Below are 14237 nucleotides of genomic sequence, written 5' to 3'. Positions count from 1 at the left end.
AGATGAATTAGCTCTATCTTTAGCAGGATTTAGAGAGCAAGCAGCTCAACTGATTTATCACCACCGTCTCATTGGTGTCAGATGAATGATGAACGTCTCCATATGAAAACTCCCAAAACAAGCAAAGCCTTGTTCTCCAGATCTATGACCTCCTAAAAGAGTGGGCACCCTGTAATGTGCAGAGAAGTGTGCGATTTAATTTTGTACATATCTGCCATATCTCCCAAAGTGTCTGTGACCTTCTTCATGCTGTATGCTTGCATAGTTACAGCCAGTGTCCTTTCTCAGTGATGACTTGATGAGGTAATACGGTGTGCTAATGGGGGATCGATAGTGTGATGTCAGTAGATGCATATTAATGGCGCTGTGCCCTGTGTGTCGGTGTGTGTGTGCTCAGTTTAGCCTTGGAGACCTTGTATCTCTAATGATGAGAGAAAGATGACATCAGGGGTCAGCTGACAGCCCAATAATGAGTACAGCGCTCAGTCCAAATCCAGGTACATGCTCCCTTACCTCTGGCCTCTGAACCCAGACTACCATGACGTCTGAGCCGGGAGAATTCTAATTGGGCTCTCAAGTACGTGTCCACAGAGAGAAGGAAGGTGGACACGATACATAAGAAATGGCATTGGTGTGTGCTGCGGGTAGATTTTTTTATTTGTTAAGGCAGCTTCTTATAAATATATTGATAATGAAAAAACGTTGTGCCTTAAGCTAGCAAAGGTGGCGGAAAAGCAGACATTCTTATCACTTAACAATGTGTGAAATGTTGTCAGCTCTCTCTACTCCCTGAAGACTCACCGAGCAGAGATACAAAACGGGCACACACACACACACACACACACAAACATGAGACTACTGCAAACAAATCGCCAGCTGCTTGGCCTTTATCAAATGTCACATATCCACAAGTCATGTGGTCTATTACCGATATAACCCATTTACAATATGTAAAACTGCTAAGAGATGTTATTTAAATATGCACCGTGTCTGTAAATAAATTAAAGTTAAGATGGTATTGGTAAGAGCTGCAATGATTAGTCCCCTAACTGATTAGTCAATAGACAGAAAAATATGGCTAATGTAATCATATATGCATAAATTATAAGTGGAGAAATAGGGGGATATACTGACTTTTATTTTATGTTAAACTGTATATCTTTGTGTTTTTGGGCTCAAACCTTCAAAGTTTGTGTTCGGGCGGCAGACACCCTATCCGTTTTTAAGAGTGCGCTTAAGACCTTCCTTTTTGATAAAGCTTATAGTTAGGGCTGATTAGATTCAGCCCCTAGTTTTGCTGATATAGGCTTAGTTTGTTGGGGGACATCTTACTTCTTCCTTCTCTCTGTCTATACCTGTGTACTCTCATGTTCCGATTAACCCAGCTTCCCCAAATGTCTTTCTTTTTGGTGTCTATATACGCCGGGATCCGGAGTCATGGATGATCCTGCGGTCCTGTGTCCTGCATCGCGAGCCCTGGATCTTGAGTCGTGGCTGTGGTCCTGGATCATAGGTCCTGGATGGATATCCTCGTGGATTCATCTTCCTATTATACACACATGCATTTCCAAACATTTGGACTACCTATGTTGCAAATGTATTATCTTTTCAATTTACACACGGCATCTATTGCACGTCTGTCCGTCCTGGGAGAGGGATCCCTCCTCTGTTGCTCTCCCTGAGGTTTCTCCCATTTTTCACTTTAAACTGTGGGTTTTCTCCGGAAGTTTTTCCTTGTACGATGTGAGGGTCTAAGGACAGAGGGTGTCGTATTGTCATACTGATATTTTGTACAAACTGTGAAGACCACTGAGACAAATGTAACATTTGTGATATTGGGCTATATAAATAAACATTGATTGATTGATTGATTGATTTAATTGAATGTAATGCATGTGTTTTGCTAAATTCCTTAGTTTTTGAATGGCATGAATACCATAGACTGTATATATAAAGATGAATACAGAAAAAAATTAAAGAAAGGCTAATACAATAGGTTTAGTTTAATATTACCACTAATAAGATAACATGTTTCTCAAAAATTCTAAGTAAGTTTCATGATTTCAGTATTGTGTGTTTAAAGTTTCCTGTTTTATTTTGAAATTCCGTTCTCCTTGTGTTTTGCCTCATGTGCTTGCTTGATTGTCTTATTGGTTTCACCTGCTGCCCCTGTGTCTCAGCTCCCTAGTCTTCAGCTTTTTATAAATTAAAGCTTGCCTTTTGTTGTACTCCAATACCTGCCTCCCCTGTTTTGTCTTGCATTTGGGTCCTGCCTTCTTTTCCTCACTGTAAGTTGGTTTATTGCTATTCATTCGGTGGAAGAGGGAGTAATGGTGTACTTTCTAAAGTGTAATAGTCATACTTTATTGAGTTGCTAAGAATCAATTGTTGAGACATGTTTAGCAATCATGCAAATTATGATTAATTTAGCGAATATTGTTTCACAGACTCACCTTAACATGAGTAGGATTGTTCTAATTGTTCTCTTATGAGTATGAATTATACAATCCCAATACAAAAATATATTTCTTGAAACCTCAAACCCAATACCTCAGATTCTGTTTACACACATGAAAACAAAAAGACCATCGACGGGTTGAGGATGAAGGACCGAAAGTCAGATTCTGTCCACTCTCATGAAAAATGATCCTTAGCTAGAGATCTGACATTAAAACAATGACACACTTCACCACAGCAAAAGCTTTTCATAATGGCTGAACTTTTGCACCGTGCTGCAGTCAGTCAAGCTGGGCCCAGGAGGCGGCACTGATGAAAGAGTTTCATGTGGATTCCCCCTCCAGAAAGCTGTCACTCACACGGCCCCCAGAGGAGCAGGGGGATCCTGGGTTGAAGCTCCGGGTTTGTATTGTGGAGTTGAGTACGAGTCGATCGTGTAAGAAAGGCAGTCTGAGTATTTCAGGCTGTTCGGCAACATCAAAGTAAGATTTGACTGAAATAGAAACAGTGTGAAAAATGACACCATACACTTTATATCATCTTCCTAGTATAATTTATTATTTTATCTTTGCTTATCTAGGCTAAACTAAGATAGTTCATGGTAAACTTAAAGCTGCTAAACATCAGAATGTTAGCAATGCTACTGTAAGCACGTTAGCATGCTGATGTTAGCATTTAGCTTAAAGCACATGTGGCTATGTACAGCCACACAGAGCTTCTAGCATGGCTGCAGACTAATATTGTTGTAGCTTTTTCTTGTAAACACTGGATACTTTGACTTCTTTGGCCCTCAAAATCTTGCTATAGGGCGTTTGTTGACAATTGTAACCGGATGGAACCATACAGCGATTTTAGTGGCGCAACTACAACAGCTGTGGCTGGCCATTTTTAAAACGTTTGGTTGTCCCTTGATACTGAACCAGAACCGCAACTATTAAGAGTGAATTTTTAGCATTTCATTTTCAAATGTTTGTCTGTTATGACTACATCTTTGGGTTACTTATAATGCACTGCAGTTTGCCAAACTTCATTTCGTAATCTCATTTGTCAAAGTCTTCCTTTACATTTTTTTTATCCAGTTTCAATGTCTTGCTCATATGTACAATGAATGTTTCTTCCATAATCGTAGAATACTTTTTGCCTTTAGCACTTCTTAGTCAGTCACACATTTCTTGGCTCTCGCTGTGCTGTGTGAGTAATTTTGTGAAAACATTGCCTCAAGTGTTTGTGTCTGTGTTCTTTCGTTATGTCTGTGCACTTTCATGAATCACTACCTATTACTCAACCTCTGTTTTCCTGAGCATAAATATCAGCCTAGCCAGTAAAAGACAACATAGCTCAGACTGAAGCAATTTGAGTGAAATATATCCAGGGTGATCTTTGGGTGCCCGGGAAGGCCACGCCGCCCCGTCCGCTCCTAACGCATCCTCCTGGGACCGGTTGCCAGGCAACACTGGCTGATTGTGTTATCCGGGTTAAGAAAGGGTCTGGCACGGGCCGGAGGAATCAGATCACTCCCATTGATCATGTTCTCCCTACACTCCTCTGAGAGCTGAGACCAGGGCCACAAAATCAAAGCCCTGTCTGTCATCACGTCTGAGAGGGGGCTATTACGCACGCAGGGGAGCGGGGGGGAGACACGGCAGACTTTGTGATGGCTGAGTCTGACATCCCATATATAGACGACCGCACAACGCAGTGTGATGCTGCAACTGCTCACACTCAAAGTGAGGATGTAATTGAAGCCCTTTAAAGATATTTCAGGGCATGTCCTGAGAGCAGGGAGGTGCAGACACGCCTGCAATCCTCTGTGGTGACTTATTATCAGATAATATCAGATAGGAGGGGTATATTTGAGGTAATTGGATGTAATTTGGATTGACACAAGTGCAAATGCCACCTGCTGCACCCACGGTGGGACTCCCCTTGGGTCTCAACAGGAGGGAGACCCACATCATGTTTCATTATTAAATAACAGCGATTATAGCATTTTCCCCTTAATGTGCGTATTTACCATTCTGCTCCTGCCTAAGGTTGAAAATCAATATAAGCTTTAATGTTTGTTCTGAGGCTGATGCTCTCTATGAGCAGATAACCTAAGTTTATGTCAGACCTGGTCTCTCTGAGCTCATGTTTGCCACTTTTTTAAAAATTAATTTGCATCTCATTAGGTGTTCTCCTGCACCTCAGGGATTGTAAAGGGAAATCCTTTGAAGGCTAAAGCCACAATGTGCAAGAAGCCTCTTCTTGCTTTAGGAAGGCACTCAGACTTCATTAGACCTGCCCTCCGGTGTACTGAGGTGCAAACATAGAAGACAAAGGGTGCAGTTCTTATGTCACTGTCTTCTACTGTTGCTGTATTTTATGTATGAACATCATGTAGGACTGCATCTAGCAATTATTTCTTAATATCGCTTAAATGTTGAGATATTTTTCAATGTATTTACCAATTATGTCAATAAAGGGTCAACAAAATGTAAAAATCTTAATCCCGGAAATGTGAACCCAAATTCAAAGATATTAAACTTTACTAAAAACTATATTCATTCAAGAAAAATTGAGGATGTTTTGCTTCTTAATTGATTATTTATGATCTTTTATCATAACACCTTTTTCTCTATCTAGTCATCTATAAATTGACTAATTGGTCCATCCACTGCTCCACAGCCTGCACAGCTCCTCTTAAAACCTTCAAATGAAATCTGATATAACTCTTGTATAACCATGAGTGAATTAAACTTCATTAGATGTATTTTGTGATGGGTTGTGATGTGGAGAGATGTCTTTTCCCATAGTAGCTGCAACCCTAGATCATTTTATGTACTGCACATAAAAAGGTATATATGGCATTACATGGGGATCCATTCCCCTAATGTCTCTGCATGTTTGAGCTCGTGAACATTGTTGTTTTTGGCATCAAAGTGAATGTACCAGTGTTGAGAGCGGCCAACTGTTCCACCAGTACTGCAGGCCTTTGGTGGCGACTGCTGAAGTCCCGGAGAGGTGTAAAGTGCAGCGAGGCAGAGTGTGGAGCGAGCCGGGTGATCCTTCCCACGTCTCCTTACTCATGCTGTCCCGACGCAGCCAACTGGTCGCACCGTTCCTCCGCCAAAAGCCACTGAGTCACCGTGAGATTCGGGCAGAAATGTTGGATCTTTTGGTCTTCTTTTCACCACTTTTTCCATTGTTGCTTATTTATTTGGCAACATCTTGTAGTTATTGATCATCCACATAGCCACAACATTCAACACCCACACTGAAGAGGACCAAAAAGTGATTGACACTTTTTTATTTTGGGTATTTCAGCATGAATTAAGTGTGTGTGAGCATGTATGTGCTTTGTCTAATGGTATGTGGTCTTTTTGATTTTTTTCCCCGTCTGTGACTTCCACAAGCTGGTTTTGTTCATCTTTCCTTTCTTATGAACTTCCTGTCAGACCTGTTGAGGCAGGGTCTATGTTCATAATTGTAATATAATACGTTTGGGTTTTATTACTCATTTTCAACCTCCCAAATGTGTCCAACCTTACAGACTGATGGTGATATTGGCTTCAAAAATTAGACAGATTTTTTGTTGTTTACAAAAATTTATTCATACAAATCTTACAACACTTTATTTTTTTAGACATTTATTGACCCTTGCAGATCGCCATTTGAAGTAGTAATCTAATATTCACTTTCTACACAATAAATATATATATATATCTTTGAAGATTATTTCATTTTTGTAAGGCTATTGGCGCTTTCATTATCATACATATAACGTTTCATGGAGAGCGGGAAACTGATTCTTCCCTTTATGTTCACAAAAATCTACGTCTAGTGCAAAAGAAAGCAGTGCAAGCGAGGACGCTTGTTGTCTAAAGCTGGAGGCTTCTAAAGATTCTATCAAACGTCTGTGCAACACAAAAACAACAACAAAAGAGTGAAATGCAAGCTGATGATGTGCAGCATTGTAGGGCCACTAAATAGCCATCTGTGATTCAATGGCGATTTTAAAGTCGATGCAAGGCACCACAGCCGCAAACTGCTTCCTGCGTCACAAAGCCTAGAGGAGAATGCAAAATTAAAGAAAGATTGATACAGTAAACACAGATCTAATAACTTTACCCTGCCCTTCCTCACAAATATGGTAAGAAGTATAAAGACGGGGGGGATGTGTGAGTCTTATCCTGCAGATTTTACAAACTGTTCTCCCTCAACTTTTCAAAATAAGCATGTTCTTGATCGTTGCTTTCTTTATTTCCTCGATGTCTTTCTCCTTTTCTTTGAATCGAATTGTGTCGATCACGGCAGCCTTTGTGGCGTTCTACAGAAAAAGACCACTTCAAATTGTATATTACAATTTCAAACAAAATCAGTTGGTTTAGTAACAGAATGACATTTGACTGAGTGATTCTTGCCAGCAGTAAGTACATTCAGATAATTCTTCAAGTTCGACATACAGTGTACAAATGTGAGAACAGAACACAAAACGACATCGAGAAATGACAGGTATGTATGTTTGCAGTAGTCAGAAAGCAAGCAAAACCATCTAGTTGGAGTCGGCTGCACAGATGCAGTGGCTAGTGCAATTACTTTAATCATGCAATCTACTGTTTCTTTTTTTTCTTTTTCTTTTTTACATTGGTTCACATGACAGAAAAGGAAGCACAATAGACCCAGAAAGTTCAAACTGCCTTGTATGTCTCTCAAGAGCAAATCGATGAATGAGTGACCATGTAACAAGTATCATTTCTTCTTTTTTGTAATGCTTTTTTTTAAATGTGCCTGATTTAGTGATACTTATTATATGGACAGAGAGAGAATCTTCAGCAGAAACCAGTTGATAGAAACACAGGATTGGCAATGTACATGAGTCAAAGGTGTGATCTCACTCTGTAAATAGTGCGGAAGAAAGAAAAACCTCAAAAGTACTCTGGTCCTCATCTCAGATTTGAAATTATCCCATTTTGAATTGAGAAAAGGGAAATCTTAAAAGTGTAAAGTGCCAGCAGGGCTCACATCTGGTTTAACCCAGGTCTACTAAAAGAATCATCATCTTTGTTCCATACATCTGTAACTTTTGATCAATCAGTCTAAGCAAAGTCCCTCCACATTGTGGGATGGTTAAGGGTTACACAGCTGTGAGACTCTAGAGAGACAGGAGCACAAATGAGGCGGAAGAATGTTTGAGGGGTTAAAGGTGAAAAAGGAAGAGACATGAGAAGCCCCTGCAAGGATTACGGCCTCGGGGAAAGAGCCTGAAACTCACCGGAAATTCGGGAGAGAACTGTTTCAGCCAGTCTCCCAAAAAAGCCTCAAACTCATCCCCGTCCGGGAGGGCATCAAAGTCTATGTCTTGTAGGATTGGGTGAAAACCTATGTCTTCAAGGCTGTTGTGAATAAAGACAACTAAACTCTTAATGTCACTTTACATAAAGCAGCATTCAATACATTGATTGTCTTTTAAACTATTTATTTTCCTCACAATCATATATCTCTTCACTAAACGTTTAAAAGACAGGGGCTGTTCGGAGCACATGGTCACGGGAACAATTGTCTCCCCTCAAAATTAGGTCTAAAAAAACTAAATCAATGAATACATAAATAGAGGCTATTCTTTTTTTTGTTTTAGAATGAACAAAAAATTGGTCCACAAAGTAGTAATGTGTGTCCTTAGTGCTGTAAGTACATAATAGAAAACAATATATTATCAAAATATTCATTTTAATGGCTTACTTCATACATAAATACATGTTTAAGAACACAAAAGCGATCCACTGATTGTTCAGATCTCAAAATGACTTCATGTGGGGCTGCACACTTAAGTTTTTTCTTTGTTTTTTTCAGGAGGGGAGAGTGAGGATGCTACAAATAAACCGACCGACGTCCTTTGTTTCTAACTCTCTGTCTATACCTTTTCCCCAGGACTGCTGCCAGGTATTTCTTGACTGCCATTTGCTTCCGGTAGCGGCTGTAGCTGTCTGTGAAGATCCCGTCTGAGTGTCGCTTGGACAGAGGCTCTGAGCTGTCGTCCAGCGTTTTCCCCCCGCTGTGTGAGAGACAAGAGGTTTCACTATCATCACGTTGATCATACTCCCACGACCCCTACACTGCATGTGGAGCCGAGGTGAAGAGCGTGTGTCACCATTTTAGAGGGCAAATAATGAAATAATCTGATTTTGTCAGCTTGTGGAGATGTGCAAAAAAACAATCTGTGTCCTTCTTTTACAGGAATAATCAGATTTTGGAGGACACAAAGGGATGTATCATGTATGTGCTTGCATTTTGAATATTTGCATCCAACAAAGCATCAGAAATATCCTCACTTTGTTTAACTGTCCCAGCACAATATATATTCGACCTGCAATAAGATGTGATAGGCCTGCTCATAAGGCTTGAGTGATTGCCCCCCCCACCCTCCTCCCTCTTCCATCGGGAACCACTGGGACTATAAATGATTCATATGGAAATAAATGTAAACCTGTGCGGGTTCATTCTTGTGCCTTTACAACACAGCAGAAAACGACACTTTCTAAATCAGCCTGTTTGAGCTCTTATTGCATTACTAAGTCTGATTCAGAGGATTATTTAGCTGCATGCTGGAAAATAATGGGACCACAGACATATACAGTACGTGTAACAGCGTGGATTTAAAGGGGCAATCCAAAGAAAACCAAAAAAACGCACACAAGACAGGAAACAGTATAAAAAAAGAGGTGACAAAAATGTTCTTACCCTACACGTTTTGCCATCAGAGAATGCAGATATTTCCTGGCTGATAACTGACCCAGCGCTTTCCTGTAGGCTTTATTAAACATGCCGTCTGCATGCCTTTCCGTTCTGGATGATAGATAGCCACACAGTAAAATCACCACACACCCAGCGAGAGAGGCAACAATTTCAAGTAGCTGTACTGTAAGAACATCTAATCTTAACACTATTATTATAATAATTGAATAGTGGGCCTTGAGCTCATCAGTATGGTTTATATTATTTTACTTTTTAAGGTTATCTCTTCATCCGGATTAAGTTGCATTGACATTTGGAGGAACCTGCAATTTGGGTAAAATATTTCATTTAAAAAAAATAATTCTGCAAAAAAAAAGAAAATAAATCTGGTCGATTTTAGTCCAATTAGGAATTTTAGTTAAAACCCTAATTTGGCAAAGGGATAAACAAATAATAATCATTGTGTTACTGACAACATTTCGACGATACGTTACATTGAGTCACATAGAACACAACACAAGTGGACAGAAATAGGACTACGGTAATGAGACGTTTAACATGGATGTCTTCAACATTGGGATGAAACAAAGAAAAATACTTTTTGTGTAAAATGGGGATAAATAGTCACCTTTTCTCTGGTGGGAAATACAAAGTGAAGACGTCGTCCGCCGCAGACGGAGGGCTCCTCACCTCCATCTGCTCTCTGTCGTAATCCAGGGACGGTAAAGAGTTCCCATCCTCATCATACACCTCACTGTCAAGTCTGCAAAAACGAGAAATGTTATTAAATTCTACTTCAGTAATAAACATTCATAGTTAAACGTGTTTTTCCCAGACTTTTTTTTACGTCATATGTTCTTTAATTATCCTCCAGACATGTCACACTTTCCATTAACATCTATTTTTATATTCAAAAAGGCATTTCCTCTTAAAATCAGGAGCTTTTTTCTTCTCCAAAAAATCGTTTTCTATTCATTATCTCATCCCATAAATTGGTCGATTAATGCTTCAGGACAAATTGAGACACTGCTTCACTTCCTCAGCAGCCTAAATCACATCAACGAGGCTCCCTGGTGAATGTTTCCACGCATTATGGATCGGCTGTCAGATGATGTTATCCAGTAATCCAAAAGGCTATTATAGCCACATCCATAACTAACAGCTCTTTAGCCAGCGCCCTGCTGCTCAGGGCAACAATTACCTCATTTCAAAGCCAAGAAATTGTAATAAACATCTGGAAAGTGCCACTTGAAAGACAAATAGAGGTGTACGTACCTAACGCTTGGAAAGCTAAGCCCCACAGGTGAGCAGTGGACGCTGTAATGCATTATGATTCCATAGATGAGTAAGGCTAAAGTCGCTTTACTAGACATTGTCCTGCTGCAAAAGAAAAAACATAAAGTGAATAAACAAGTGTAAAATCATCTACTCATGGGAACAATTATTGAATGCATTAAGGTTAGTGCTACTTTAAAACCATAGTTTTAAAAGCAAAAATCCAGCCGCACCTGACTTTTTCCACACACACTCGCTGCTTTTACGCTGCGTAAAAGCCCACAAAATGGCTCCTCTTACCAGTTGCGATCCGCTGAACCTCAAGTTGGAGAGTGAGATAAGATCTCTCTCTCTCTTTCTCCCCCTTCCTCTCCTCTTCCTCTATTCCCCCAGTGAAGCGCCTCTCCGGTCTTGTGCTTGTTCCGAGTGTGCAGCCCGCAGCTCAGTTCTCGGGAATTTCTACGTGTACTCGGTCATGGAGAGCGCCAAACATTTGTCTGCGGAGAACTTTCCTGCGTCCTATGAACTTAACTCCCCCTTGGTTTTTTATTCATGAATCGGAAAGCCATGCCTTTTTCACTTGTCACGTAGGTGGGGTTGGGTGGGGTGGAGATGGAGAGGGGAGGTGTGCGGATGCGTCATCGCCCATCCCCCCCCAACCCCCGTCCCATTGGAGTGCATCCTTCTCCGGCGTCAATGAAAGACCCCGAGCCAAGTCATACAAAATAAATGGATCCTGGATTCAAACATTATCATTAATTAAAAAGGGAATTCATGTCAACATTTTTGACGTCACGCCAGTAGGGGGGGGGGGGGGGGAGCTGTTCAGTGCTGAAATATGACTGACAGCTTCAAAAAGTTTCTATCCAAGGCATCAAAGAGTTGACTTCAATTACAGATACATTTTGGGTAATTTTTCACATGTTTCACCTCTACTTCTGTTAAAGTCAGTTTCACAAACAATGACTAAAGTATTGTTCAGAGGTTATCAGTTAATACATTCATAATACAGTTTTAATATTCAAAATCACAACATTTTGTCATGCTTTTTTTGTATTGGACTTTATAGAAAAAGCTGTTTATATTATATTTGTAACTTTTGCATTGTGGAGCTGTCCAGTGCTGAAATATGACACTTGCTGCTTTGAGATCTCGGTCTGTTTATAATTGTTCTTGGTATTTGTAAAGGTCAGAGGTCAGAATCAGCATGATAACCAGATACTTGAATCTGAGTCATCTTGTTCCAGGAACTTTTATTAATGAGCTTCTGATTCATTCTGGGGATGTCTTATCTCAGGCTCTATTCCTTATTTATCCCCAGGGATCAAATAAATATCACAGTCATGCGAAGACCATGTACTTCCAAAACATGTTTGTATTAGCTTTATGATATAATAATGCAAAGTTGTTCTGACAAATTCAAAAGGACCAAATTTGGAAATGCAGGATTTTTATTGGACGGTGACGAAAAGCTGACGAATTAGCCTATTTATATATTTACTATTATTGTTGACGGATATCCCCTCTGTCAGACTCAGTTATGCAACTTTTCACGCAGGTAAATGATGAATAAAACAAACAATTCAAAAATCCATGCAGTTGAAGAAAATAACTTTTAATTCAAGATAACGTACCAACACAACAATGTAAATGATTGTTAATAATTTGACGTAGGGTTACATCGTTTTTAGTCCAGTGTTTCCCAATAGGTGTCAAGTCTCTCCAAAAGGACAAATCTGAGGGGTCATGAGATGATATGGAAGTTAGGGGGGAAACCAAAAGGCGGCCACATTTCTTTGCAACTGCTTACCTGGAAAACATAAATAATTGTACATATTTTGAGCCGTTATGGTGCCACCATGGGTTCATACATGAGAGACCCTGGTTCGATTCCCAGCTGGCCCCTACTCTATTTCCACAAATGTACTGTCTCTCTCTCACATTCTCAAATATCCATCCATCCATCCATCTTCTCCCGCTTCTCAAATATCGACATACGAAACCCCAAAAAATCATCTGTATCATATTGAGAAATTGAAAGGGGATATGTTGATGAGACCAACAAGTCACATACATCTGAAACATGACAAGGGGCCCCAGCAAACGTGTATGGAAAAATAAAAACTGTAATCTGAAAGTAAAATAAGAATATTACCTTTTGAAATGTAGTGGAGTAGAAGTACTTTAAAAATGTTACAGTTTGGTTGCTTTACATTATATACGATTGCCCTTTTCATACTGCAGGCTCTCGTGACTCTCTGTATTAGTCACTGTTCATTACAGCTTGGCACACACAGGTATCAGGATCATGTGTGGAATCTTTAGTGGGTGATTCAGACCGGTCGATCTTCGTCTGGCTCTGACGTCATGTGACGGTTTGCCTAGCATAGAGAAACACGTTGAATCCTTAATATGAAGAGGGGAAGGAATGTGAGGAAAAAGCGTCCTGCAACGGAACATCTTCTTTTCTCTGAGAAAGCACTGCACCCAAGTGGTAAGCAGAGAAAAGTGCAACGGAGTGTTTGGAGGTGTTTACTGTAATGTCCAGACCTCGAATACAGTCTTATACACGATATAAGATCTATTTCCATTTAACATTACTGAGTCAATTCAAAAAGGAAAGGTAAATAGAGCAAAATCACTTTATCACAGCTTTAATTATCTATGTGTTAAGAATATTGGGAACGTAATGGTTAGGCTATGGGGCGATGGTTTTCAAAAGGTTAAAACAGTATAAATAACATTTCGATGTTCCCCTATAAAGGCAAAAACTGCACATTACCGTTAAAAAAAGGCCGGCATGAATGTCACGTTTTTGTTTTCTGGACTTTAAATGAGTTTGGCATTACATTCATTTATAGTATAAACACATAATCAGAATATGGTCAGGGTTGTCTTTGTATAATCCGAGTAAAATAGGTATTTCTCAACCAGTTTTTATCATTTTAATCTCCTTTATCAATATTTAAGCATTAAGGATGTCACTTACTCATCATCTAATTGCATTGCAAGTGCAAACATATTGATCCAGTCCTAACCTGATGCCTGACTCACCACACCACGAGTGCCTTCCTGTAACAACCATAGCAAAATATATCGTAATAAACTTTCCACCATGACAGTGTTACAGTAATCTCCTGGTGAATATTACTGTCATTGTGTACTCGCCCAAACTGTGTTATTTAATGAAACTGAAAAACATTCCAGTAGCTGTAACATAAAGTCCATATAAGGTCAAAAGAGCTCCTTACAGTAACTCATCAATGCTACTGTTTGTACAGAGGGGCCTGAAAACAGCAGCTGTGTGTGTGTGTGTGTGTGTGTGTGTGTGTGTGTGTGTGTGTGTGTGTGTGTGTGTGTGTGTGTGTGTGTGTGTGTGTGTGTGTGTGTGTGTGTGTGTGTGTGTGTGTGTGTGTGTGTGTGTGTGTGTGTGTGTGTGTGTGTGTGTGTGTGATTTATATCACCAAATAAGAACATATGACTCATTCTAATGTTGGCGCAATAGCTTGTTATAGCGCCTGGCGGTGTTGACATGTTGTGTTGAAAGAGTTTTATTGAGGTTACTGTCTCATGATTCAAGTATTTTATCACTCAGCCTTAACAACAATACATGTGTGTGTCCGGAAGTGCTGCAGTAAAAGCGATGCAAGAAGATGCAATTGACAGTAATACAACAAAATGAACGAGTTTCATTGATGTTTGATGATTTATTTCTTTAACATATCACAGTAAACATTCAATAAAATGGTTTTTTATGATTCATGTTGCTTCTTAATTGAACTATAACTAAG

General features: G+C 39.8%; 1 protein-coding gene across 4 annotated transcripts; it reads right to left on the bottom strand.

The window, feature by feature from the left end:
• Positions 1 to 6024: 6024 nt before the first annotated feature.
• adcyap1a (adenylate cyclase activating polypeptide 1a) lies at positions 6025 to 11012 on the bottom strand. Of its 4 annotated transcripts, XM_034214191.1 has the most exons (7): positions 10747 to 11012; positions 10447 to 10551; positions 9800 to 9934; positions 9178 to 9282; positions 8357 to 8491; positions 7712 to 7832; positions 6025 to 6505 (listed from the first exon to the last, which is right to left on the bottom strand). In XM_034214191.1, the coding sequence occupies exons 2-7, from the start codon at positions 10542 to 10544 to the stop codon at positions 6497 to 6499; spliced, it is 603 nt and encodes a 200-aa protein (XP_034070082.1). In that variant the 5' UTR covers positions 10545 to 10551; positions 10747 to 11012; the 3' UTR covers positions 6025 to 6496. The 4 variants fall into 4 exon arrangements, with proteins under 4 accessions (XP_034070082.1, XP_034070084.1, XP_034070083.1 ...); XM_034214193.1 differs by lacking the exon at positions 9178 to 9282; XM_034214192.1 differs by lacking the exon at positions 9178 to 9282 and having other exon boundaries at positions 6025 to 7832.
• Between the last annotated feature and the right edge of the window lie 3225 nt (positions 11013 to 14237).

This window comes from Gymnodraco acuticeps, unplaced genomic scaffold (assembly GCF_902827175.1).
Source record: "Gymnodraco acuticeps unplaced genomic scaffold, fGymAcu1.1, whole genome shotgun sequence".
Taxonomy (NCBI): domain Eukaryota; kingdom Metazoa; phylum Chordata; class Actinopteri; order Perciformes; family Bathydraconidae; genus Gymnodraco; species Gymnodraco acuticeps.
This window is presented reverse-complemented; position numbering and strand designations above follow the sequence as displayed.

What these genes read in the sequence shown, in the direction of transcription:
- adcyap1a (XM_034214191.1), bottom strand. Translation starts at nt 10,544, where the DNA reads ATGTCTAGTAAAGCGACTTTAGCCTTACTCATCTATGGAATCATAATG. An exon ending in CTGATGGCAAAACGTGTAGG is followed by an intron (nt 8,492 to 9,177) that starts GTAAGAACATTT and finishes TCTCTCACACAG; the next exon opens with CGGGGGGAAAACGCTGGACG. An exon ending in GCAGCAGTCCTGGGGAAAAG is followed by an intron (nt 7,833 to 8,356) that starts GTATAGACAGAG and finishes TATTCACAACAG; the next exon opens with CCTTGAAGACATAGGTTTTC.